Genomic DNA, 25,716 nt, shown 5'->3' on the forward strand with positions numbered 1-25,716 from the left:
CCTTTCTTGGTCAGGTGAACACCATCTTTTCCCAAAAGCAAATTCTGTTTTATGCAGCTTTAACAATCCCTCAGTCATGCATCATCAGGCTTTGAATCCTCAGCATTTAACACCACAGCGCACACATACACTACTTGAGCTACAGGACTAAATACATGTCAGTTCATAGATTGAGGAGGGTCCCCTCTGCATAAGCTCAGGCTGCCTCTTTATATAATTCATAGTCCTTTGTCTGCCGGGCCCCTTGAACCCAGTTAAAACCAGTATACAGGTCTGTCGCATCTTAGGCGCAATTAACATGTGCGATTTCAGCTTTACGCGGTCGGCAAAAACAAAAGAGAAAAATAACAATTTAAATACTGTTTCTGTAGTGCGGGCGATTCCGCCCGCCATTAAACTCAATGTAATTTTGACTATACGCGATTTTCGCTTTAGGTGCTGACTGCGGAACGTAACCCCAGCATAAGATGCAATTCAGACCTGTATGCAATTCCCTGCTGAGTTATTTACCTGTCTAGGAATTTGCATTAATAACCTCTCCCTCGGTGATTTTAGTTCCTACAAAAAGATCTGTTAACCCTCCCCCATGGAACCAGAATACCATTCCTAGCTCACAGATACATATAACAATTAAAGAAATAATATTCTATGAATAATCCATGCCCATAGTATCTAGCACACCTCATTATAATAATATTTGAAGTTTCCACACTTCTAACATCTCATGTCTGTCACAAGGCTTGAACACTGAAGAATCTTCAGGGTACTTCCAGAAAAGATGGTTGAAGAATATTGGCAAAGCAGTGTGGGAAAGCATGCTTGCTTCTATGACTGGTTTGCTCTATGGAAGATAGGCGTCAGTCCCTTAAGGTGGTGGTGGTTTATTATTTGTCTTCACTTATAAATTATATCTACATTATAAAGAGCAAATAGAAGCCCTAGTCATGGACCAGGACCCCATTGTGCTAGGTGCTATACAAACCCCAAATAAAAAGATAGTCCTTACCCCAAAGATCTTACTGTTATAAACATAAAACAAAAGACAACAAATGGATGCAGACTAATAGGTAGATGGGGAACTACAAGAAAATAATGAGGCTATGGTCAGCATGACAGGCAGTGGTCTCAGCACCTCAGTGGCCTAACTTGTACATTTCTTTTGTAGGCATCACAGAAAGAATTTTAAGGAGGAATCTGAAGGGAGACCATGAATTAGTTAGCCAGATGTTCATGAGGAACTTCTCCCAAGCATGAAAGGTAGCATGATAGGAAGCACTAAGGTGCTTGTTGAAAAATGTAACTAGTGAACAATGGAGGCAGGCATCTTGGTCTCATCAGAGGGAGGAGTTGACATCTTGATAGTGAATGGGAGATAATTGGTAGGTTGGGGATAGGTCATGAAGGGCCTTGAAAGTTACTCCTGGGGGGATTCTGTGTGAGTGCATGCCCACAGAAAACGCCCTCTTCCCCCAGATTTCTTGTGTTTCCCTGCAGAAAATGGCAGGGAAGTTGTACTGGGGGGGAGGGGGGAGAAGAGGGCAGGGGTTGACCATGGGCACACTTTTTGCGGGGGGGATTGCCCCCTCCAAACAGGCGAGGCATGGGGGAGCACACGGGCTTACATGCCACTGCCCTCCATCATTCTGCAAATGCAGAGCTGCCCAGCTGAAGGAGACTGTCTCTCGGCTCTGCTGACTCTGCAGCTAAACGCTGCCTCCTGGGTCCTAGTGCTCCACTTCTGTGTGCTGGGAGTCTTCCTGTTTTCTATTCTGTGTAACAGTGAGTGCCCATGGTGGGGCTTGGTAAGGAAGGGTGTGGGGGAAGAGGCAATGGGGAGGGCAGGGGGAGGGAAATGGGGAAGAAAAGGATAGGGGAATCGTGGGGGGAAGCAGGAGTCCGGCATGTGGTGTCCCCTCGGCAGCAGCTGGGGCTCCCCCGTTAAGCAGGCCCATCGAACCCTCACCCTGACAAGCCCTACCTCTCTACACCTCGACCCCTCCCAGTGATCCCCAACCAGCTGCACCTGGACGCCCACCCCATCAAGCCCCACTCCTCCAGCACCCGGACCCCCCCACTGAGCATCCCACACCCAGAACCCCCCCGCTGAGCCCCATCTCCCCACACCAAGCTCCTCCTCCTGAGCCCCAACCAAATTCACCTGGATCCCCTGCAGAGTCCCATTGCCCCAGCACCCGGAACCCCGCAACGAGCTTCTGTGCAGCCATATCTCCCACTGAGCTGCCCGCAGCCAGATTGCCCCACACTGAAACCTCTCATCCCAGGCCTGGATCCCCCCACACTACACCCCTTCATAATTGGATCCTGCTGGGCTGAGTCAGCCCACCCACACCTGGCGCAGAGGGGCAGGGCCCAGGGGTATTTCTGGGGCAGGCCTAGCCCTTGCACTGTGTCAGGGTGAGGTGCAGCCTGACTGCCAAGTCCCTATACCAGGGGAGGTGGAGGCTTCAGGGTGATCTCCCACCTCAATGCAGCCAGTGCTCCCCACTGCCATGCTGGAGCCACATTTATTTATTGACAAATAAAATTTGTAGAATTTAAAACATTGTGTGCAGAATTTTAAATTTTTTGGCGCAGAATTCCCTCAGGAGTAGAAAGTGAAGACAAGTAGCTTATGTTTGTGGAATAAAAGAGGAGCCAATGTAGGGATTCCAATAGAGGGGTTGAATGGTGAGAGTGACCTGTCAGAAGAATGATCTTTGCAGCCGCGTTCTGAATGGATGTGAATGGGGTAAGATTACATTAGTCAAAGCCAAAAAGAAGACTGTTGCAAGACACGTTAAGAGCCTGTACGAGAGTTTTAACTGGGCACATGGGTAGGAAAGGCTGTATCTTAAAAGTGTTATGAAGAAAGATTCTTCAAGTTTTGGACATAGCCTGGAAGTGAGGACCTAGGGAGAGGTCTGACTCAAAGATGACACGCAGGTTATGGGCCCGAGTGACCAGCAGAACGATAGGGTTGTGAACACAGTGATCGAGAAAGGAAGTGGCAGGGAGGGAGACTGAGTTCTGTTTAGTCACGTAGAGCTTGAGCTGATAGCTAGATATCCAAAAAGAGATGTCAGAGAAACAGGTTGAGATTTCAGTTTGGCCAAAAGGAGACAGGTCTGGAGTAGAGAGGAAATCTGAATTGTCAGTTTAGACACGATAGTTGAATTTGTGTTTGCACATGAGATTATCTAGAGATAACATGTAGAGTGAAGAGAGATGGGAATCAGGATCAGAGTCCTTTGGAACCCCCACAGAAAATGGGATGGGATGTTGAGAATCCTCTGAAGGTAATACTGAATGAGTGATTAGAGAGGTTGGAGGAGAACTGGGAGAGGACAGTCTCAGAAGCCAACAGAGGACAAGATTTAATGAAGAAGATCATGGTCGACTGGGTCGAAGACAGCTGATGGGTCAAGGATGTACTCCCCTATTGGTCTGTCCATGTTATATTGTCTCCTGTTTTATATTTAGACTGTAAGCTCTTTGGGGTGAGGACCATCTTTTTATTCTGTTTGTATGGCACAGAGCAAAAGGGGTTCCTGATCAATGACTGGGGGTCCTGGGCATTATGATAATGTACATAATAAATAATTATATGTGGGTATGCACTGTATTGCAGCTTGAACCTCTTAACTTCACCTTAAACCCAAATAAACATAGAGGTAAACCATAAAGCTCCTGGTGTGCCATGTATGTTTTTTTTAAATGTTAAAAAATTACAACATATAGTCATAAAACTGAAATTGCTGTTATATTATTTCACCTAGATTTTTTTTAACCAAAATTCTAAAAACACAAAATCTGAAAAATACATTGTCTCACACATATATAGTTTCAGATTGAAAGAGTTGGGTGTGTTCTTGGATTATGCCAAAGAAATTTTTAGTAGTAGCAAAAGTAACAAATTATGATACAATTTTCTTTAATGGCTGAAATGTTTGGATACTTTTCATAGATTTTAAGCTAGTTCGAAGGTTTTTCTGTATAATAGGTAGGCTATGTTACCAGTAACACATGAATCCTATGGCAGTAAGCCAAGACAGTAATTGAAGGTCATGGATTGTTTGCCAAGTGCAATTCTGTGTGCTGCTTGATTCCATAGGGGACTGGCAGTGCCAAGGAACAAAGACAGCTCTGTTTTTTAAGTTTATGATATGGACCGTTTGACAGAGTTTATGCCTGATTGTGAAATGAAGCAAATGCTGATTTAAACTAGTGCTGAAATGTATATAACTGTAAAATAAGCTGCTGTTCAAGTGTAAAAGTTTGTGTTTTTCAACAACAAACTTAGATATTAGTGTTTTCTGTAAGTCTCAGAAATAAGTCACCTACATATTGTATGTTACAAGACACCCATTTTTAAGTGATATATTAATTTTATCTTCAGGGGTTTTATATCACTGGTTTTACAAAAATATTGTTGTAAATTAAAAGAGTAGGCCACAGTGGTGTAAATCTTTTTATATTTGGTGCAGCGGACCTAACGTAGATGTTTGCACCAGTTTTAACTACCTCAGTATATAGAGGTCCTTAGCATGGTTAGTGGATTTTCACTGAGAACACCGTAAAATAAAATATTAAAATGGAAATTAATTTATCATTTACCTTTAGCTACTATTCCATTGGTATGTGGTTCTATTTAAGTATTTTTTAGCAAAATATGTTCGTTAGTGTGCAAAAGCAGTGCTACACTAGATATTAATTTTCTTTGTTATTAAGTTGCAGTCTATTAATAAAGCTTTGTCCAAACACTCAAACTTGTCAGCCCTCCAGACAGCCTTGTGATTTATATTTTAACAAGTGCCTGCCTTGGATATTATCAAGAATTGTCTGCTTTGTGACAGATGTTCTGCAGAGAGTTCAGAATTTCAGTAATTAAATATCACAAAAATATATTGTGCTTTGTAACAGGCATATTCCAGTTGTTTCAACTTACTGGAATAAATTGCAGCAGTAGAACTCTTACTTAAAGGCTTAGTAAAGGGGGGGCGGGGGAAGGCCTAGGTGAATGGAAGTAGTTAGTAAAAGAAGTAGCAGTATATTTTTCTTTAGGGAGGTCTACAACTACAGTCATCTTATTAAAGGTTGAACTAAAATGCTTTTTAAAAACTAAGATCCCAAAGTATTAGCCTAGTGCAGGTATAGAATTAAAAAATAATAATTTCAAAACAAAATACTATTTATTTCTTGCTTGCTTGACAAGATGTGAAGCCAAGGTTCTGTTTCTCCTGAAAGAGCTGATGATATGGCTAATAGCTAAAGTCCTGATTTTTATAGCTGCTGAGCCCACAACTCCAGGTCATGTCAATAAGAGAAGCTTTCACAGAGCTAAACTATTTGATATGATTATCCCTGAAGCATAAGGGAGTGAGGCAAGTCCTGCTCGGTGCCAGAGAATTGGTGAGCTTCTCAAGAAATGTATGAAGTTGGTGTAAATAAAGTCTAAAGCAGTGCTGTTTCTTCTTCTCTACTACCATCTCTTCTCATGACCAATCTTGGTGCTGGTGAAAGTAGTTGCAATGTTCCAAAAACGATAGCAGAAGGAAAATCTAGTGAAGTTAGTGTGGCTAAAGTATTTATTTTAAAATATTCTTTGGTGGGGATGAGGAAGAGCTCTCATATCCTTGACTGCTGGTTAGGAGTATAAAATCATAGAAATGTAGGACTGGATCTCAAGAGGTTATCTAATCCAGCCCCCTGTACTAAGGCAGGGCCAAGTATATCTAGGAGACCTTCCACCTCTGATCATCTGTCAGTGGTGGAAGAAAGCACTATCCATCCCTCCTAAACATTTCCCCACACATTCAGATAACTCTGATTGTGAAGCGCTACATTTAGTCTAATAGACCCCTTGAAATCACTTTCCCTGGATGAATTCTGCTAACTATGTAATTTGGGGTCCCTGTAGCCTGTTTAAATTGATTTCCCTAGCTATTGAAATCAAACAATTATCCAGTCTGCAGGTATCAGAAATGTCTTTAAAACATTCCTGATATTCCTAAAACCCTGATTGCCATATGTGGCAGTTGAGTTGAGCCATTCTGATTCTATCACTTGGAACTGGCAGGCCTAGAAGGCCAAGGAATACCAAAACTCAAATTTTTGAGGAGAGGATAAGTGTCCCCTTGAATTAAAGTGCAGTTATGCAGCCTTAATTTAGGCTAGGTAATGTCCTAAAGTGAATACGGATATGATGGTTTGATGCATTGGTTTTGTGTATAAGGTATCATGAACTGTTATGGAAGAAACCCTATCCTGAAGAATGTCTTTAGTGGGCAAAAGACCTTTCAGTTCACCTTTAATTTTTAACCGCACATTATTTTATGGTTTCACGTCTTGGTGTATTTATTGCATTCCAATTCACCGTTACGTCTGTCATTTGGAATAATTTAGTATGAGAACAGGGGTAGTCAAGAATTGATTTCATATTATTTTCTTGGCAAATTACATGTCTTCCCCCACTCCCATAAAATAAAGAATGTACCACTGTTTTTTGTTTAAAGAGTTTGGAGGAAATAATGCCTGTATGTTTGGGAATCCCAACCTTCCTTATGATTTTTTCTACCTGTTGTGTATGTGAACTAAAACCGAAGAGTAGATTATGAGCATAATTGCTGAATTTTAGAATAACTTCCTTAGAAACAGTTTTTTATATTAGATACTGCACCCTACACATTTTTTTTCCTCTTTAGAAAGTCTGGTGCATTGTTTTGTTTTGTTTTTAATGCAAACGATAATAACTAATAAAAGCACAAAGCATGTAGAATCAAACTTACAGTAATTTGTGGCTAGTTATCAAATAAAATCTGTCATGTCTTTGTTTATTGTAACTGTACATGTAAGTTGGTAATTCCTGTACAATAGCAGCAAAACACACACTTTTATTGAGTTGTAAGTATTTGTCAGCAGAGAGCAGCTAGGCGGTTGTAATCAGAAAGTGAGGAAAAAATGTATACTTAAAACTCCCCTTTTCTTTTGCATCAGTTATAAGCTGTTAACATATATTGTGGGAAACTAAAGGGCTTCCAAATAGTAAAACCCTGCCAGACTTCACAAATCCATTTCATCTTGTAATGTGGTGGGATTGTAGCAGCAAAAGACATATAGCTTAATCCCCTGGCTATGAATGTAGTTTACCTTACTGCCTTCTGATCTGAGTGCTTGTTGGTCTTAAATCAGTCCTGTATTAAAGCTCTTATCCTGCACCCATCTTTTTCCCCCCCACAGTTTTAGGGCAATTTGTTGGCACTTTTGTAATAATAATAGTGAATGCACAGCAAACTAAGTTAGGTTTCTGGTGTGTTCCTAAAAAAAAAAAAAAAAAAATCAGTAGCCTCAAAGCTGTTTACATTGTTTATTACACTGAGATTTGAAAGAGAGAAAATTTAGATTTTGTAAAATACTAATACACTGGACAAATTGCATTTTACTTATCATTGCTAACAAAGATTAGATTGTTTTGAAAATTAGATCCAATAACTGCTCTTTTTTATTATCTAAAACAGTTTAGGAAATCAGAATTGTTTAGTAGCAATTTGCTATAAAATTGTAGAATGGCTGGGGTGTTAAAATCCAAATTGACATTCTCCTTTAGGAGGGAGACAGACACCAGAGGCCTACCATTTGTATTCTTATATCCTGTCTCTTTCAAGTAAATCGGGAAAGTGAAAACTTGATATCTGCATTTGCTGTATGGCAAGGACGGTAAACTTGAGCTGTCAGTCTCGCCACTAGTCTGGCTTTGTCTGTAGTTAAAATTATGACCCACTCTCTGGCCAGCCAAATGAGTAATCAGTAATGTGACTCGTGCTGGAAGTGACTCCATCACCACCTGTGACGGGGGATTAGTTACAGTTTACAGAGCACCGCCTCTTCCCTTCTTTCAACATGCCCTAAGCAAAGAACTGGTTTCTCATTTGGGTGTCTGCGCTGCTGGAATCTACTGCACTGTTTCCAGGCAGAGAGAAGTATCCTTCGAGAGGCTTTTTTCTGTGGATATCTAGCTGCTGTCTGGCTGTGCTATCTGTTTGGAGTGTCTGCTTGGTTATGTAAGCGGCCTCGGCAGAAATTATCATGACCCAGATCTGGGGACGCAGTAGTGCTTCAGCTACAGGATTTCTCAGTCGTTAACACCACACTGTTGATGACAAAGACCGAGTTGTAATCCGCCTCCTTGCCAGGGCTGAGACGGAGACAGGATTTGCTCGTCGAATACTTGTTAGGTTACAGCCTGGGCTTGGTTTTCATCTCTTAGCTTTTCTGAATGTTCAGTGTCAAAGATGCAAGTGAATCCGGAAATAGTTGATTAAAAACCATTTTCTTTAGATTTTTAAGACTAAAGTGGTGTGTATGAGTGGGTGAGATCTTGTGAAAACACTGTTCTAGAACAAATGGGAGATTTACCAGCTATGTGACTGCCATGACTTGTAAGAAAACTACTTTGAGAGTATCGAGGACAAAGTAAGATTTATATCTTGTTCTTTTCTTGTCTTTTTTTAAATTAATACTTAAATTGTAGATTTTTTTTTCTTCACTGAGTGTGGAATGGGCTATTTGAGATTTCTCTGTTTTAGAAATATAGCAAAACAGTATTTCACTTTTTAAAATAGTTTTTAATAAAACTCATTTCTCATAGGACATTTAGAAAGGAGTAATATAAAAAAATTAAGATACAGTATAAGTTGCTAGTAGCCTGTGTATGCTGTTACCCTTACTTCACTCAGTGTTTTTAAACAGTTTTACTTTTATTCCAGATATGCTTATTTTCTTTCTTGTAGCACCCCACTTGTAGCAACTGTGGTGGTTGTCCCAAACCCCGAACTGGCTGAGAGATTAGATTTGACATTCCTACAGGACACTAATGTTAAATAAAATTTGCAGTATCATATTAGGGTATTGGTTATATTAATGTTCGTTTTTGTAAACCTCATATTTGTGAGACGCAAAAGGTGTCAACAAAAACCAATTTTTGTATAGGTAGTTTTCTAAAAATACTTAAAGGATTGAGTACAGTTATAAATTAAAAAATCATGGAAAAAATAATGTAAATGATGTATGTATTTCCTGTTACATTTTAAATGGCGTGCTTTCAACATGGTGTGTGCTGAGCAGCTCAATTGTGTTGTAAGGACTGTGGCTGATTTATTTTAAAAATGCCTTTCAGGGAAGGCTCATCTGGTCTGCTTTTTCTCATGTGAATGGAATGTAGTGCAGCATGGAGCTCCAAACAGGATACAGTTGTTCTAAGCATTTTTCCTATGTAGTGGTAGGCCATACTAAGGCAGACATCCACACACTATTGGGAATTTATTTTAGTTTGGTTCAGTGTGTGATATGCTAGTGAACACATGTTAGTGCCATTTGTGTAACCAGTAGTTAGATATTCTTTTCCAACTCCGAATATAGAATATAAAAGCATTTTTTTCTGTTACTTTAACAGTCTTCTGCAGTAATATTGAATTATAGACTGTTTTGTGGCCAGAATTGTATTCCACGGTGACTTTCATCAGATGGCAGCTCCCTAAGGCTGTAGAAGTACCTAGCAGAATGATAGATCTGCCCACTCTTGAATTACTTACTTATGCATGTGTTCTATTTACATTTCTTTACATTCCAGTGCATTTAGACGTATAAAATATTTAGTACTAATTCACTGGAAAAGCCAGAATAATGTTAGCAGAATTTAAATTTTGCTTTATTAAAATAAATGCATACATAATTTCTTGTTTTCATATATGAAGATTGTGTGTTGGCATGTTAGTAGAACACGTGATTATGCTGCTGATGACTTGACTTAAGTATTTAGATGAATAATTGATACATTGTCTGCCACTTAAAACCGGGTGTATGTTGAATTTAGATGATTTTAGATGTGCCCTTCATTTTTTTTAAAGAACATGTTAAAAATTATTCATAGATGAAAATGTATCTAGTCTATGTAGTAAATACTAAAATAAATGTATAATTAAAATTTAATTTTAATTTATGGAGCTATCCTATCTCCTAGAACTGGAAGGGACCTTGAAAGGTCATTGTCCAGCCCCCTGCCTTCACTAGCAGGACCAAGTACTGATTTTGCCCCAGATCCCTAAGTGGCCCTCTCAAGGATTGAATTTATAACCCTGGGTTTAGCAGGCCAATGCTCAAACCACTGAGCTCTCCCTTCCCCCAATACAGTGTATGTCAGAATTTATTTAGTTGATTATAAAGGTGTGTGTGTCATGGTTTTTTGTGTGTGCATTAAATAAATACTTTAAATATATATATATATATATATATATATATATATATATATATATTTTACTTACAAGATCAATGCAGTTACTTAAATGTAAATATCTAGCTTACATCTTTGTAGATTCAGGTCATTTAGTATTGTAGAACTAGTGTATTATCGTAGAAACAAATTATTTAAATAATAGTTGAAGGAATTTGTATACATCACATCTTGATATATCAAAAACAAAAATGCCCCACTAGTTTGGCCTAAAAAAATTGGAAACTCTTGTTAATTACTCCTGAGGTTCTAATAATTTTAGTTTCTAATTTTAGCCAGTATTAACAGTTGTTAAACATTATTCTCTTTGACCTAAGTTGAAAAGCCGGGATGTGTCCTAAATTATCTGTTTTTCAAATTGGAAAATAACTAGCTCTCTCACAGGAAATACAAAAAATGTGTGGCTCCTGTATAAGAGAGAGGTTATAAGAAATGAGCTTGTATTTCAAATCCCATTTTATTTATTTTTTATCTTTTGCTACTTGATAAAATAAATCATGGCAACAACCAGCTATTAGGAAAAAATATATAGCTGCTTGGAGGTTTAATGATTAAGCCGCATAATGAGAACGTGCCAGTGTTTGTGTTATCTTAATTAAACAGTTTGACTAGAAAATAATATATGGAAATGTAAGTTTATTTACTAGCATATATAAAATTAGTGCGTATGATCTTTTTGAGTATTATAGTTTAAACAAAAAATGTACGAAGTTATCTTTATTTTTTTGCTAAAGAAAGCAAAAGCTGGTGAATATTAATGTTACCACTTTTAGTTAAAAACAGTAACTGTTATTTAATTTCAATACTTTTTAATGGATAAAATGTTGTAAATGTTTACTAGGCAAACGGATATTTTAACAAGGCCAATACACCATATAAGAATAATACCTAAATGACCTTAGTGTGAGATGAAGAGTGGGGCTTTAGGCATTTGAGTTCAATACCCACCTAAATAATATGAATTAATATTATTACATCTTGAATATTTGAACATACCCTAATGAACTAACCACACAATTTTTTTATTTAGCTATAACTTGAGTATTCCTTGCAATGAGAATTAGCCACCATAATAATGTAGACATTCTAAAAATAATATTCTGTAGACAGCAGTTCTCAAGTTTGAGGTCCACGGACCCCACTGGTGCCCTCTGTGCTCTTGCTGATGGTCTTCAGAGAGCTGGCTGGTCACATGGTAATGGACTACTTTGTTTCCAGCTGCTTAATTGGGTTAAATAAATCTAAAAATACACTGTATGTTTTCTTGATGCTACTACTTTATGTAAGCAATATCTATAGTTGTTACAGGGGTACTGTGAACATAAATGGGAGAGATGGTTTGTGTGATTGCAGAGGTGAGGGGAATTTGTCTACAAGACCCACAATATGAAAAAGTTTGAGAACCTCTGTTAGGCAACGAGAATAATTTTTTAAATATGTTAATCCACCCAATTTCTGCATCAAGGTCACAAAAGCCTGAAAGTTGCATGGTGTTATCAGCCTGAGAGCTATGCTATATGCCCCCTCCACGCAGGTACTTTGCTGCATGCACTGATACAAAGCTGTGTTAATCATTATTTGATGATGTAACGAAGGAGCAAGTCAATTTAGGCACTATATATATTAAATATTAATGACATTGGTAATAAAGAAACTAAAGCATTTGTATTCATGGAACTTCTTTTGGCGAAGCACTCGATCACAATGCAGTAAAAGTAAACAGGAGTGGAGGCACCAATTAAGAAAAACTCCAAAGTCCTATGTTGCTTAAAGTTAATCATGTGCTTATGTGCTGTTTTGAATAGATATAGACTTAAGTATGTGCTTAAGTGCTTTGCTTAATTGAGGCCTTTAGGGTTTTAAGTCCTAGAAGCATATGGCTACAAGAAATAAAAAGGGAAAGCTATGTGGTGTTGCCTGTGTAAAGGAGAATTGGTTGCAGGCTGAAGATGTTCAGTTTTTCCCACTTCCAGCATATAGACATGGTTCTCAAGAGACTTACTCTGGTTTGTAAAGAAGCTTTTTCTCTACAGTCTTGTAAAGAGGCCACTTGGACCTCCTTGTATATATTTTCTTGTCGCTATATATTTGACTTGCTAACCTCTGGTAGCTGAGTCCTACATGCTGTAGTTGATTAGTCTCTCAAAAAAATTTTTTTTTTTTACTCGTTTTATGTCTTCTGTGGCGTGAGATACTGTTTATTGGAATTCCCACTGTCTGGGCTGGCAGGTAGAAAAATGAAGAAACAGTTGAAGAATGACAGTGTTTTTACTTGATGCTTTGCTTCTCCAAATCTCTTACTATATTCCAGTTCAGGAGTCTCACTGAGTTGATGGAATCTGGACTGTTTTTCCAAGAATTCTGACTTCTCTTTATAGATGTTTTATATAAGAATGTTTTCCATTACTGCTTGGGAAATTTCAAACTAAGCACATTCAGCTGGCCTGCCACCCCTATTATAAGGAGGTGTGGCATTGCACAGTTTTGGTTTATTTTCTGTCTGTCTGCTTGTAGGAGGACTTATATTCCCAGACTGTCTGGGCTGGCCTATTAAGGGGGTTAGAGAAACTAAATTAGTAGGTATTAAATTACTTTTCTGAGTAGAGAACCACATTCACAGATATGATTTGAGATCAGTTCATATAATACATGCAATCAGATAAACTGGTGTTTTATATGTAACTTACTATGTAGTATTGCTCAAAGACAAACATTATGTCACACTCCAGATAGAATGTAATTAACTAAACAAAAAAAAAAACTATGTACAGATATATGTATACAGAATCATTTTTGTTGACTTAAATTTTTAAGGCAATGTAAAGAAATCAGTTTGAAGAAGAAATAGAATATATGTAAATATGCGGATGCTAATCAGTAAATAGAAAAACTAAACCATCAGAATTGTTAAATTAATCTGCTTGTTCTTTAAAACTGTATTTTGGCACATATGGTTTGTTCCAGATTATAGGGTTTGAACTCCATTCTTTACTGGCTCAAAAGACTACCTATTCCAAGGCCAGTTATATGTAAACAACTTGAGTAAAGGAATTCTGTAAAGCATTAGAAGTTACATAATTACCAACCATTGAGGATCCATGATTGCCCAACATTCCAGCACATTCTTTCCTTTCTCTGTCTCTTCCTTTCCTTCTGCCCCTTCTAATCTTCATTTCCCCCCCCCCCTCCCCCAAATAATCTCCTATAGCTATCATACTTTTGAGGACTACTGATTGGCTGGTGAATTTTTTTCCTTCTCAGAGACGGTAATAGAAGGGGTTATAATTAAGAAAATACAGAAACGAGCAATGTAGCATGCTAAATCTGCATGGTAAATATAGAGAAAGTAGCTCCCTTCCCCCAAACAGGACATAGTTAAAATAAACTAATACATGGCTCTGGGAATATGTCTCCTCATTTGCTGTATAAGTGCCAGACCTATTAAGCTCTGCGGGGTTTTTTTATTTTTTTACCGATAACAGTAACACGACAACACCCTAATAAAACATAGTAACCTCTGGTGATGGTATTCTTAATTTGTAAATGAATAACAGTGAAGTTAATTTTGCCTTCCAGTTGAGTTTTGTGCAGACTTCATTCTGTACTTTAGAACAGCTCTAAAAGGAAGTGTTTAGGAGGGTGGGGTTTTGTTTCCATTTCTATTATTTTAGAGAAGTTTAGTCCAGTGTATGCTTTCTCAAGAAGAAATAAGTCTCTTTTTAAGATGATTTCATAGTATATTCCTATTTGGATTTAGATAAATAAAGCAAGTGTGAAATTTCTGATTTGCACTCCAACTGAAAAAAAAAAAAAAAAGGGCGGGGGGTTGGAGAGACTGATTCAACATGTCATGTTGTGGAACAGTAATTCATAATGGAGAAGTTCCTGCCTGGTTGGTGAGATACTAAACATTTTAATGGCGTTTTTCTTGTTTCATGTTTAACATATCAGTGTAGATTATGATTGCTGAACTGTTTAGGTGACCAAAGTAAAATTCTGTGTGTGATTGTCCCAGGCACATTATTTTAGCTATCTGTTCGCCCTCACTTGCACACATACTCTCTCGCATATGTGGCATATACATTTTGAGTGTGTGTGTGGTGTTTTATTTTTTTTCCTTTTTCTTCCTGTATACTTACCTTATGCTCTCTGTTTTGATGTATTTTCTTTTCATTGCCTGTATTCCCTCATTCCTGATTTTCTATCTTGTACAGTTTTCTTCATCTGTTTTCTTTCCCTTCTTTTTGTTGTTGCATTGTGCACTTTGTCTTTGCTGAAAGTTCCCTTTCTTGTCTTCCCCCAGTCCCTTAATCACTTCCTCTTTCTGCTGTCAGCGCATTTTCACAACCTCATCATATCTCCTTCTGCTACCCTCAGTCACTTTCCTGGGATTCCCTCTCACCAATTTCTCATCTGACTCCTTCTTTTGGTACACCCCTGTCCAGTCACACTGTCACTGTACTTTTTCTGGTCCAGGAAACTCCACCCCCACAGATCAGTGTGACTGCTCAAGGGGAACCTTCTTCCCCAGTTATACTTTCTTCCCACTCATTCTCTGTAAGATTCTCCTTCCTGCACTAAATGGGAGAGTTCTAAAGCATTTTGGGGCCAGAGGAGGCAGCAGAATTTCCACTTGGAACAAGCACATCATTCTCTGAATCAGTGTGCAGGAGCTGATAGTTCTCTCTAACTGTGGAAGAAGCCCTCCAAGGAGAGAGAAGAGCGTGTCACTGGAGGCTTAGAAGCTGTCCTGTCTGAGGCTGCTGTGTTGGAGCAGCTGAGTCTGATTGCTGGTAGGGGAAGGAATAATGTAGCTTGGAGGGAGTGTAGAAGGGAAGATGAAAGTAGGAGAGGCAATATAAGCGGCAGAAAACAGGAGAGTGGGGAAACTGACGAAGCATGGTGGAAGAGAATTCAGCAGAGATGAAGCGTGCAGTCTCATGCCTGCATTTCCTTCCACCATGTTGTCTTAAGCAGATGCTGCTGTGCAAGCCTGACCTGCAGGCTGAAAGAGGCGACCTGAATATGCAACTGTGTAGCTAGGGTACAATCCAGCACTCTGAAATGGAACATTGATCTTCTGTGGTAAATACACTCTTGCTCAACAACAATGTGGACAAGGAAGACTATGTATTGCACTTCTGTGTTCTCACCCTAGTCTTTCCACTGACAGCGCAAACAAACAAGCAAAATACGTTCAGGGTATCTTAAATGACTAGCTGTTCTGAATGAGCAAGAAATAATTAAGCATTAACTGGGTTTTTGATTAAAGAAATAATGGCTATCATATGAAACATTGGTTGATAAATAACACATGATTTTATATTTGCTGGAACAATGGAGTAAAGGAGGAGCCAAACCTTATCTTGGTTCTTTGAAATTCTTAGCTTTGTTAATTTTATTTTTTCAGACATTCAAGCCCTTGGTTGGAAAAAGTGTGTACAGTTCAATCACTGCAGTAGAATTCCTTGTGGACAAACAACTGGATTTTGTAACTGAAGATAGTGCCTTTCAGCCCTATCAGGTAAGAAATATGGGTAGTGTACAAGTACAAGTCATCTAGTTTAATTGAATCCCATGTGCCTTATTTTTAAAAAGCTTTTTATGGGCCAAATCCTGTGTAATGTTGAGCCCATTCATTTCCCGTTGGTCAGTGGAAACAAAGTGCTCACCATTTCACAGACTTTAGTGGTGAATCTGTAAAGGGAAAAAAACTACATATAATGTGTCACAGATCCTCCTTCAAAATAAAATTGCTAACCTGTTTGTTAAAAGTTAATCAATACAGCTAATTGTGGAGTAGATAACAGTATATTGTCTATTCTTCTGGAGCTGTGCTTTGGTCACTGAAACTCAAGTAGTGCAATTATACTTGATTATTTATTCTTCTCTTAAGACTGAATTACAATAGTTTATTTTCTTTTTAAAAATAGTCTGATTCCTCCCTCTTGGGTGACATAAATGGATAATTGCTGCTGTTTCTAAGTTTGTTTTCACAATTCCAGCATTCCGGATTTCTTAATCATAGCCCTAATAAATTAGAAGAGTACTTTCAGTATGTACTTATGTATGTGTTTAAGACATGGTGTTTCTGAGGGATCTAGTCACCAGAATCCTTAGAAAAATATAATTTGATTTTCTTTAAAGATAAGATTTCAAAACATTTCTTCCATGGTAAATATAAAGGGATAGAATACTGATTTTTTTTTTTGTTTTGTTTTTAACCTCTGACTATATAATCAGTCCAACACAAAGTTGCCATAAGCTGTCTGTCTATTGTAGGTTATACAAAGTTAATACTTTGAATCTGTTTGAGAGACATTGATAATGGCTGATCAACACCACAATAATGTTCCTCCCTCCTTCAAAATTACTGTAGTATTTTTTCCAAATACATGGCTTAAAGAAATAAAATGGAAATAAGACCTATATAGATCACTTAATGGTTGATGCTTTTGTCGTGAATCACTAATATTTGAGAACCTAAACAAATTCAAAACTATTTGTCTGAGTCAACTTGTTCTTAGTTTACTAAGAAAATGCCTGCTTTAATTGTCTTTTGCTTTGCATGAGAGAGAACTTATTTCCTTAAATCTTGCTATTCCATTTGTGGCAAGCATCCTTATTTTGGCAGTAGGTTGCTTTGGATTCCCAGAGAACAATCTGAGCAAATTTACACCAAAGCAAAAGTCAATGTATGAGGAAGAATGTTGCATCTTGTAAAGCAATCTGATTTCTGGTGAGTTGACAGTCACCTAGCCATGCAATAAGTGTAGTGGATAGGCATCATGGAGGCTTTGTTCTTGCCCCAAAAAAACGTGAGTTTTGTTTGGGGTGGTAAATCAGTATAGAAGTAATACAGTAGTTCTTGGAAAATGTGCCTTTGTCACATGAAATGCTGGCTACGTCATAATTATTTATAATTAATATTCTATTATAATTACAGCATGGAAAGAAGTAGGATACACTATCTCGTAGCATATTTGTATCTCTTAAATTTTTAAAATAGGTATTTGAAGGTTAAAGATGCTGCATTGAATTTTTTTCTAAGACTGCTTTTAGGTTTAGGAGTTTTTCGTTTACACTAGAATCGGGATCATCTTCTGACCTGGAGTTGTTAATCCTTGATTTGTCTTTAGAAGACATTTCAATCTCTTATTTTCTTGCATAAGAGGAGTTAGTTTCCCAGATACTTTTACTTATTATTTTAAAGAGAGGAGTTTTGTGCCAGATTGTTGATATCAGAAACTGAATTCCTATTTTCACTGAAAAGGCGTAGTATGAGTTGTAGCTGTGTCAGTCCCAGGATTTAGAGAGACACGGTGGGTGAGGTAATATCTTTTATTGGACCAACTTCTGTTGGTGAGAGAGAGAGACAAGCTTTTGAGCTACACAAAGCTGACCTGACGAATAGCTCTGTGTAGCTTGAAAGCTTCTCTCTCACCAACAGAAGTTGGTTCAGTAAAAGATATTACCTCACCTACCTGGTCTCTCTAGTATGAGCAATAACATATAGTGGACACTAGTATAAGATTTCTCTAACCTTTCCCTCCAGTGTTCCTCCTCCTGACAGGGAGAGGGTCACCACTGTGAGTGAGAGAGAAATTATTGTTCCATGCATCTCAGCTGTCCACTGCTGGACTGAGATCCCCAATTTATGAACCATCAAATTAAAATTACTTGGTTACAATAAGAATCTAAATTACTATTTCACTAACATGGTAACCAACAGATTGCTGAAATTAGAGACTTTTTAACATACTGATGGAACCCTAAATTCTAGATCTAACTGGATACATTTTGTATGTTTTGTGTGCTGTATACCAAGATGCTGAGCTCACTGACCACTTGAACGAAGATTTCATTACAGTAATTATTTGTTGACTTAAGTAATGAGCTGTTACTGGCATATATTTTGTGAACAGTATTCAGAAGCACATCCCTCCCCCCATTTCCAGGGACAGTGTAGTCTCATGACCAATTATTTTGTTTAGACTGTGCGAATAAAAATATTGAATAGTAGCGTTCCTAGGATATAAAGCAATCCTTCTGTAAAATACATCATAAGAACAGCCATACTGGGTCAGACCAAAGGTCCATCTAGCCCAGTATCCTGTCTTCCGAAAGCAGCCAATGACAGGTGTCCCAGAGCACCTTGAAAAAATAGATGAGAGCTCCTTCCCTGCCTGAAGGAGCATACAGTCTAAACTAGTTTCTATTTTCATCGTTTTTTAGAAATGCCTTCCGTCTTATTTTCTAGAAACAACAGAGGTAAGAGTTGTGGAGTTCAGGAGAAAAGTTTATTCTCCTGCTCGTTCTAAAATGCCATTAACCCATTTCTGAATGGAGAACTTAAGAACCCAAGTATGCAAACATATATCTATTTTAATCCTTCCTAAATATATTTAACTCTCTGTTTTGGACTCTAACAATGTTGTGTTTTCAGTTTGGAATCCTAGACTGTTTTAAAGCTTTATGGTGAACTAGACTCACCTCCCTCCTTTTTTTTGGGCCACATATCATGATGGTAGTCTGAGCACTTAGTTTCAGCCCCATTGGCCCAGATTTTTAAAGGTATTTAGGCATGCTGTGCTGATTGCTGCAATGCCTAACTTATTTAAGAGCCTAAATCTCATTTTCAAAGGGTATTTAGGCACATGGGTGCCAAAATCCTAGTGACAGTCAAAACAAGCATGATTTAAACCTGCGTGGGGTGACTCCATCAAATTTCATATCCTGTGCTTCAACCTCTGGCCCATTTCTGTTGTAATTAAGATAATGAGCATATGCATCAGAATGTTACTATTAGGAAATAGATGTTTCTAGAACCTTTCATCTGTAGATCACTGGTATGACTCCTGCTCAGATCAGTTCAGATCAGTTGTTATGAAACGCATTCCCATCTGTCTTGTGGCCTGGATGAAATGAGGTTGTTGTCTTAGTCCAATTTCAAGATGAGTGCTCAAGCCAGACAAAACAGCACAATGGGCATCCTTTTAGTCTTAGCAGAAAGGATAAGGATTGAATAGGCAAGGAAACTAAATTATTCTCCCCTCTAGAAGCATTCACTCCAGAACAGGGTTAGAGGCACATTAACTGAGGGATTTTGAGCCACAAATTCCTATGCCACCCATATCTGCTGTGTAGATCAGTAAACTTTAGTTTCTGTGATAGTAGAGCCAGCATTTTCACAAGCATTAAATGTACTTATTTTTCAAAAAAATGGGATACATATACTCGCTAAATCACAGCATCTGGTGATTCTTATAGCACCTTCATCTTCTTACTTGGTTAGTAAATCTTGCGCTTCATATGTGCATTTACGTAATACATCTATGTTTGTTGTCATCATAGGATTTCCATTTTTCACGTCTGTATCGGTGCTGCTTGCAAGTCAGTCCATTTCTTCACAGATCAATAAGAAGTTGCTTTGAGGTCCTTCATTTATAATTTGTGCCTACAAGATCCTGAACATGTAATGCAGTAATCACCACCCTATAATTTTTGATTGCCTACCAATCACACACCTGCAGTTTTAATTTTGATTGCTGTATAAAGGACATAGCAGGTATTATTTCTTACCTGAAAATTTTTTGTGTGACTGAGTGCAACTCTCATTCATTAATCTGGGATGGTCAGGCCTGTTAGTCGAGTATTTCCTTGTTATGGCAAGACTCTTTGCTTCTAGGGAAAAGTCAAACTTAAACAGAGGATTGAGGCAAACCGGTTTAGCAATGACGTAAATTCTGTCTTGTTACATACAATAAGTGGTGGGCATAAAAATGTTTGCTATACATTCATTATTCTACTATATATCTATAATGAACACATATGAGTATGAAATGTGATACATAAGACAAATTCAATATTTTTTGTACTTTGGGTCCAAAATATGGCAAATGTACTTTAAAACTGTTTATATTTTCCATTAAAATATAGTACACCCTTGCTATAATGCCCTTCACAATAGTAAACCTTGGGCTATAGCGAACTTGGTACCTGGATCCCACCTCCAGCCCCACCTGCTGCGGCGAGGCGGCTGAGAGCTCCTCCAGCCCCAGTGCTCCAAATGGTGGGACAGACAGTTCCTCCATGGCTGCAAGCAGGGGTTCAGAGGGGGGCAGACAACTCCTCCAACCCTGGGGCCACAAGCAGGGGTGGGTAGGGGGCAGACAGCTCCGCCCCCGGAGCAGTAAGCAGCAGGGGCCCCATGGGAGCCAGAGGGTTTGGCTGCGTGGCTCAAGGTGTCAGCAGTCCTCTCCCACTTCCCCACCCTGCAGCAGGGGTCTTCCCCTGGAACAAACCCCTGGCGATAACGACCAAATGGCTTGGATCCCCAGGGGTTCGTTATAGTGCAGGTGTACTGTATACGGTTATGTGTGGTATGAATGCATATTAAGTTGTTTTTTTTTTTTTTTTAAGGCAAAAACTTGCAAGCATTTAGAAAATTACCCGCTAATACTAGTTTGAGTTGGGTATGCTTCCGCATGCAGCTCTAAAATTTCACTTAAGTTCAGATTTTCACCAGTCCTACTAATTATCTCTGGGGCTTCTCTTGCGCAGAGATTGCCAAACGGTGTAATTTTATGGTTGCTTTTATTGTAGACTGAAAGATTTCAACATGTCATCAGATATCCATCTAGTATATTATTCTACAACACTGCACCATTTAGCCCCAGCTTGAAAATGATAGCACGATAGTAATTGTATTTATCTAAAATTTTCTTTAAAGAATAACAAATTTATGCATACTATTGTGTCATCAAACACATTCCAATCTATAAAACATTAATAGTATGGTATATTACAGTGAAGTTGTATATTTCACAGAAATTCACACTAAGCAGAGGTTCACTATAAATCTGCAAATTGCACATTGTTATGAACTGAAAAATTCAGGACAGACTTTAACTCACTACAACTAAGTTTCACAATGTTTGAGTTCATCATAAGGAATTTCCAGTATTCAAGAAAAATCGGTGTATAAATATGTAGGTTAATAGTACTAAAGCGCACAACTGAATGAAAAAATAGTAAGATACAGAAAACTCAACCATGTATTAAGCAGTACATTGACTTGAAAATTACTCCTTATGAGGGGAAAATCTCAGTGTAACAAGGCGGTACGTATATTTTTCCTTTCAACAAACACAATGTTAAGCTTGCCTTTTCTCGAAAAACATGATAGCAAATTGTATAATATTAAATAATGCTTTATAAAAAAAAGTTTTTCCTATAGTAGACATTTCTGGGGTTTTAAATTGAGTGTTCTTAAATATCTAGGCACAATGGAATAGATACAAGGAAATGTGTGATTTTTTTTTCCCCTTTAGTTAAACGCTCCTTTGGTTCAAACTAAGTACCTGTACTGTTCCTAAACATAGCTAAAATTTGATGTTTTCAGGCAAATTCTAATCTTAACAATTATTTCTGAATATTGCGTTTGAGAAGCAAGACTCCATTAGTCAGTTTTTATACTGATTTTTAAGAGGTTGGGTACTTGTGAACTGGGATGTTTATTTTAAAAAATCAGCTAACTACCTAGGCAGTTAGAGGTATAAGGTTCAAATAAGTGGTTTGTTAAAAATATCAGTGAATTTACAATAAACACATAAAAGATATGTATAACCAAGATTGAGTAATTAAAACTGAAATCTGTACCTTTTCTGGAGCACCATGCAAATAATATATAATATCCAACAAACACATCCATTTAAGCAATTATAAATTCATTTTTATAGTATTCCTTGCTGGTGAAAGAGCCAGAATTATAGCAACAAAGCTGCTTCTTATGTTCCTTTGTTTTAAATATTGTAGTTTGCTTGAAAGTATCAAAGCAAGTTCGATATAACACGGTTTCACCTATAACGCGGTAAGATGTTTTGGCTCCCGAGGATATGCTGTGTGTGGTGTCATCAACATGGTGTCTTTATCTGAACAACATTTGGAAGACATCAATCTTTCACAGGCCCAGATCAGTTGTATTATATTGTGGACAAACAACAACAAATCCTTTCAAACATGTTTCCCACAACAAAATACATATAAGAACCAGAAGCACAAAATGTGCACAGCACAAATAATCTTATTGCTTCTTTGCTCACTCTCTGGGTAGAACAGAGCAGGGAGTGAACCCACAGGCTGCTATTATGGTTGCCTAGTAACCATATGCTGGAAGTAGTTCTTACACTGCCTGCTGCTCCCAGGACAGCAGCATTAGTATTGCAGGGCCTGCAAACACTGCTTTGTAACCTTTTCTGTGGGTTAAATTTTACCCAAAGAGTTTATGAACACAAAATGACCCCAGACAAGAACAGACTGGTTGCACAGCTGGCTGTGGGAGGTTAGTACAAATTCAAATTCCGTTTCTTCACATTCATTACATTTCCTGCAGGGGGTATTTCACCACACAAGGAAGGAAGTGGAAGAGTGTGCACATGACCATCTTTAAAAGTTCCTCTCTATGGGTCCTTTTAAAAAATCAAAAATGGCTGACACAAAAAGCTTTGAAAATATCTTACCAGCTTTTTGTTGTTGGACCCTTTCATCTGTGTAAATCTGCTTCTTCAAAATCTACCACCAACAAGAATAGATGGGAGGAAAAAATGAAGCCATAATTTAGCTGTTTCTTACTGTACCACAGTATTTCATCAGGGTAAGCAGAGGTCAGTCTGTCCACCTCCTACAAATTGAGGGTTCCAGATATCAAGATATAAAGTGTTGAGAACCTAAATGTGTGAGAGATAGTATGCAAAGTGATGACAGGGAAGAGTAAGTCTGTACTGCAAAAGGTTTGTCATTTATCAGCATTGAAAGGTCAAAAGTGTAACCATTTTTAAAGATCGTTATAAATATATATGCCTTACTGATGATGAAAAATTTGCCTCCAAAATGCAGGCTTTGGCATTGATTACATCTTTATTCAGCCCACAGCTATCCCAGGTTCTGAATTTCTCTAGTTAGAGGTATTAGGCATGTATGTAACACCATCCTTCCACTTTCCTGTTGCAGTTTCATTGTTATGAGCAGGAACAGGGTTTCACAGTCCTCACAAGTGTCCCATCTTGGCCATCCACTAGCACTGTTGTGAAGAGAATCCAAACCTTTGCTGCTCTGTATCACTGGGTGTTTTGACCTTCTGGAGCCTCAGCAGGCTCCAGTACTCATTCCTACCTGGGCCTTTCTGGAACATTTCCTAGGCACTGACTCTGTCTGCTGCCCCTTCTCAGAAATGGAGCTCCACAGCCCACCTGCTATAGACTCCCAGGACTGATCCCACCCCCACCCCCCGAGATACTCCAGTTAGTTGAATACAGTCTTCTCCCAGAACTCAACCCCAAAGGTCTGAAGCTTCTGGTTTGCAGTTTAACCTTCTCAGGGGCACGCAGCAATTGTGAAACAGTGAATGCACAACTTGCACAGAGTCTAAGGGCTAGTCTACACTGGCAAGCCTTTGCTGCTGCTGCGGCAGCGCTTCAAAAAAACCACCTCCACGAGGGGCATAGCTACCAGCGCTAGGAGTGGCTCCCAGCGTTGGTGCACTGTGTACACTGGCGTTTTACAGCGCTGAAACTTGCTGCGCTCAGGGGGTTGTTTTTTCACACCCGAGTGAGAAAGTTGCAGTGCTGTAAATTGCCAGCGTAGACAAGCCCTAACTCATGCTGTTTTACTTAATCATACAAAGCACAGGAGAGTACTGATCCCAGCTCCAAGTCCTTGGTGCCTTCTGGGCGCAGAGAGCAGGTAGGGCCCCCTCCCCACTGAGGCTGGTGTTACATACTGAGAGCATGGCTACACTTGCAGATGTAGAGCGCTTTGAGTTAAACCAGCCTTTGGAGAGCGCTGCAATCTGTCCACACTGACAGCTGCAAGCGCACTGGCGTGGCCACATTTGCAGCGGCATTGGGAGCGGTGCATTATTGGTAGCTATCCCACAAAGCACCTCTTCCCATTTGGTGCTGTGGCTTGTGGGAAGGGTGCGGGGCATTCTGGGTCCTGTCCCAACGCCCTGTGATGCATCGGTTCGCATCCCAGCAATCCCTCTGCTTCCGTCCACATTTGGCGCCATCTTTCAAAGTTTTTTGTGCTGCACGCTCTGCCTTCCCTTTCGGTCTGCGGGACTGGAGTCTGAACTGCTGAGGAATATGCTGACGAGTGTGGCCAGCACATCACTTTTGGCAGTCGAGTTGCTCCTTAAGATCCAAACTGACAGTGAGGACTCAGATGATGATATCGACTCAAGTAACGCATACGACACAAGCTTGCTTGTGGCATTCATGGACATGCTCACCACTGTGGAATGCTGCTTTTGGGCTCGGGAAACAAGCACTGAGTGGTGGGATCGCGTCGTCATACAAGTCTGGGATGATGAGCAGTGGCTGCAGAACTTTCGGATGAGAAAAGCCACTTTCATAGGACTGTGTGATGAGCTTGCCCCCACTCTGCGGCGCAAGGACACAAGATTGAGAGCTGCCCTGAGGGTGGTGAAGCGGGTGGCTATTGCAATCTGGAAGCTGGTGATTCCAGACAGCTACCGTTCAGTCACTAACCAGTTTGGAGTGGGAAAGTCTACCGTTGGAATCGTGTTGATGTAAGTTTGCAGGGCCATTAATCGCATCCTGCTCCGAAGAACCATGACTCTGGGTAACGTGCATGACATTGTGGCTGGCTTTGCATGAATGGGTTTCCCTAACTGCGGAGAGGCGATAGATGGGACGCAAATTCCAATTCTGGCACCAGCCCACCTAGCCTCCAAGTATGTTAATCGGAAACGGTATTTCTCTATGGTTCTCCAGGCGCTTGTGGACAGGGCCGGCTCTAAGTTTTTTGCCGTCCCAAGCAAAAAAAATTTTGGCTGCCCCCCCCCGTCCCAGCCCTGGGCTCCTCGCCGCACACCCCTGCCGCCCCAGCCCTGGGCTCTCCCCCCCCGACCCGCACCCTCCTGCCTCCCCAGCTTTGGGCTCCCCTTTACCCCCCCCCACCATTACCCCCCCCACACACTTCCTGCCGCCCCAGCCCTGGGCTCCCCCCCCTCCTCACCTGCACCCTCCTTCCACCGCAGCCCTGGGTCACTGATAACTGACCTGCCCTGGGAGCGATTCAGCAGGAATTTTCGATGTGCACAGAACACAGACAGGATTGGTTCCCATATGGTTACAGAACTGCAGTAAAGTGGAACAATTTTCAGCTTGTGTGATTGGAGGATATCTGGATGCATATTATAAGACTGTCCTACATAAATGACGGAAAGTTGAGGTGTCTTTATTATTCTCTTGTTCCACTCTTTCTTTCTATGGGGAATTTGCCAATGCAATATCACTGTCTTCCTTTTAAACAAACAAACAAAAAAAAGGCAATCTCTGTTGAAAATAGCAATTCCAGTGCTAATAACCACTGGGAAGCATTTCTTGCTCAATTTTATCCTACTTTTT

The 25,716-nt window shown here is 39.4% G+C and overlaps 1 protein-coding gene across 2 annotated transcripts in view; it reads left to right on the forward strand.

Annotated features, from left to right (window-relative positions):
• Window positions 1-25,716, forward strand: part of JMJD1C (jumonji domain containing 1C) — a 352,929-nt gene that overhangs the window by 207,031 nt on the left and 120,182 nt on the right. For both annotated transcript variants that reach the window (XR_002908668.2, XM_024209274.2), the window contains exon 3: window positions 15,696-15,809. Coding sequence is in view for 1 of the 2 variants with exons in the window: in XM_024209274.2 (XP_024065042.1) it covers window positions 15,696-15,809 (114 nt within the window). In the remaining variant the exon portion in view is untranslated. The remainder of the gene's footprint in view (window positions 1-15,695; window positions 15,810-25,716) is intronic.

Source organism: Terrapene carolina, unplaced genomic scaffold, assembly GCF_002925995.2.
Source record: "Terrapene carolina triunguis isolate 2854851 unplaced genomic scaffold, T_m_triunguis-2.0 Scaffold95, whole genome shotgun sequence".
In the NCBI taxonomy this organism is placed as follows: domain Eukaryota; kingdom Metazoa; phylum Chordata; order Testudines; family Emydidae; genus Terrapene; species Terrapene triunguis.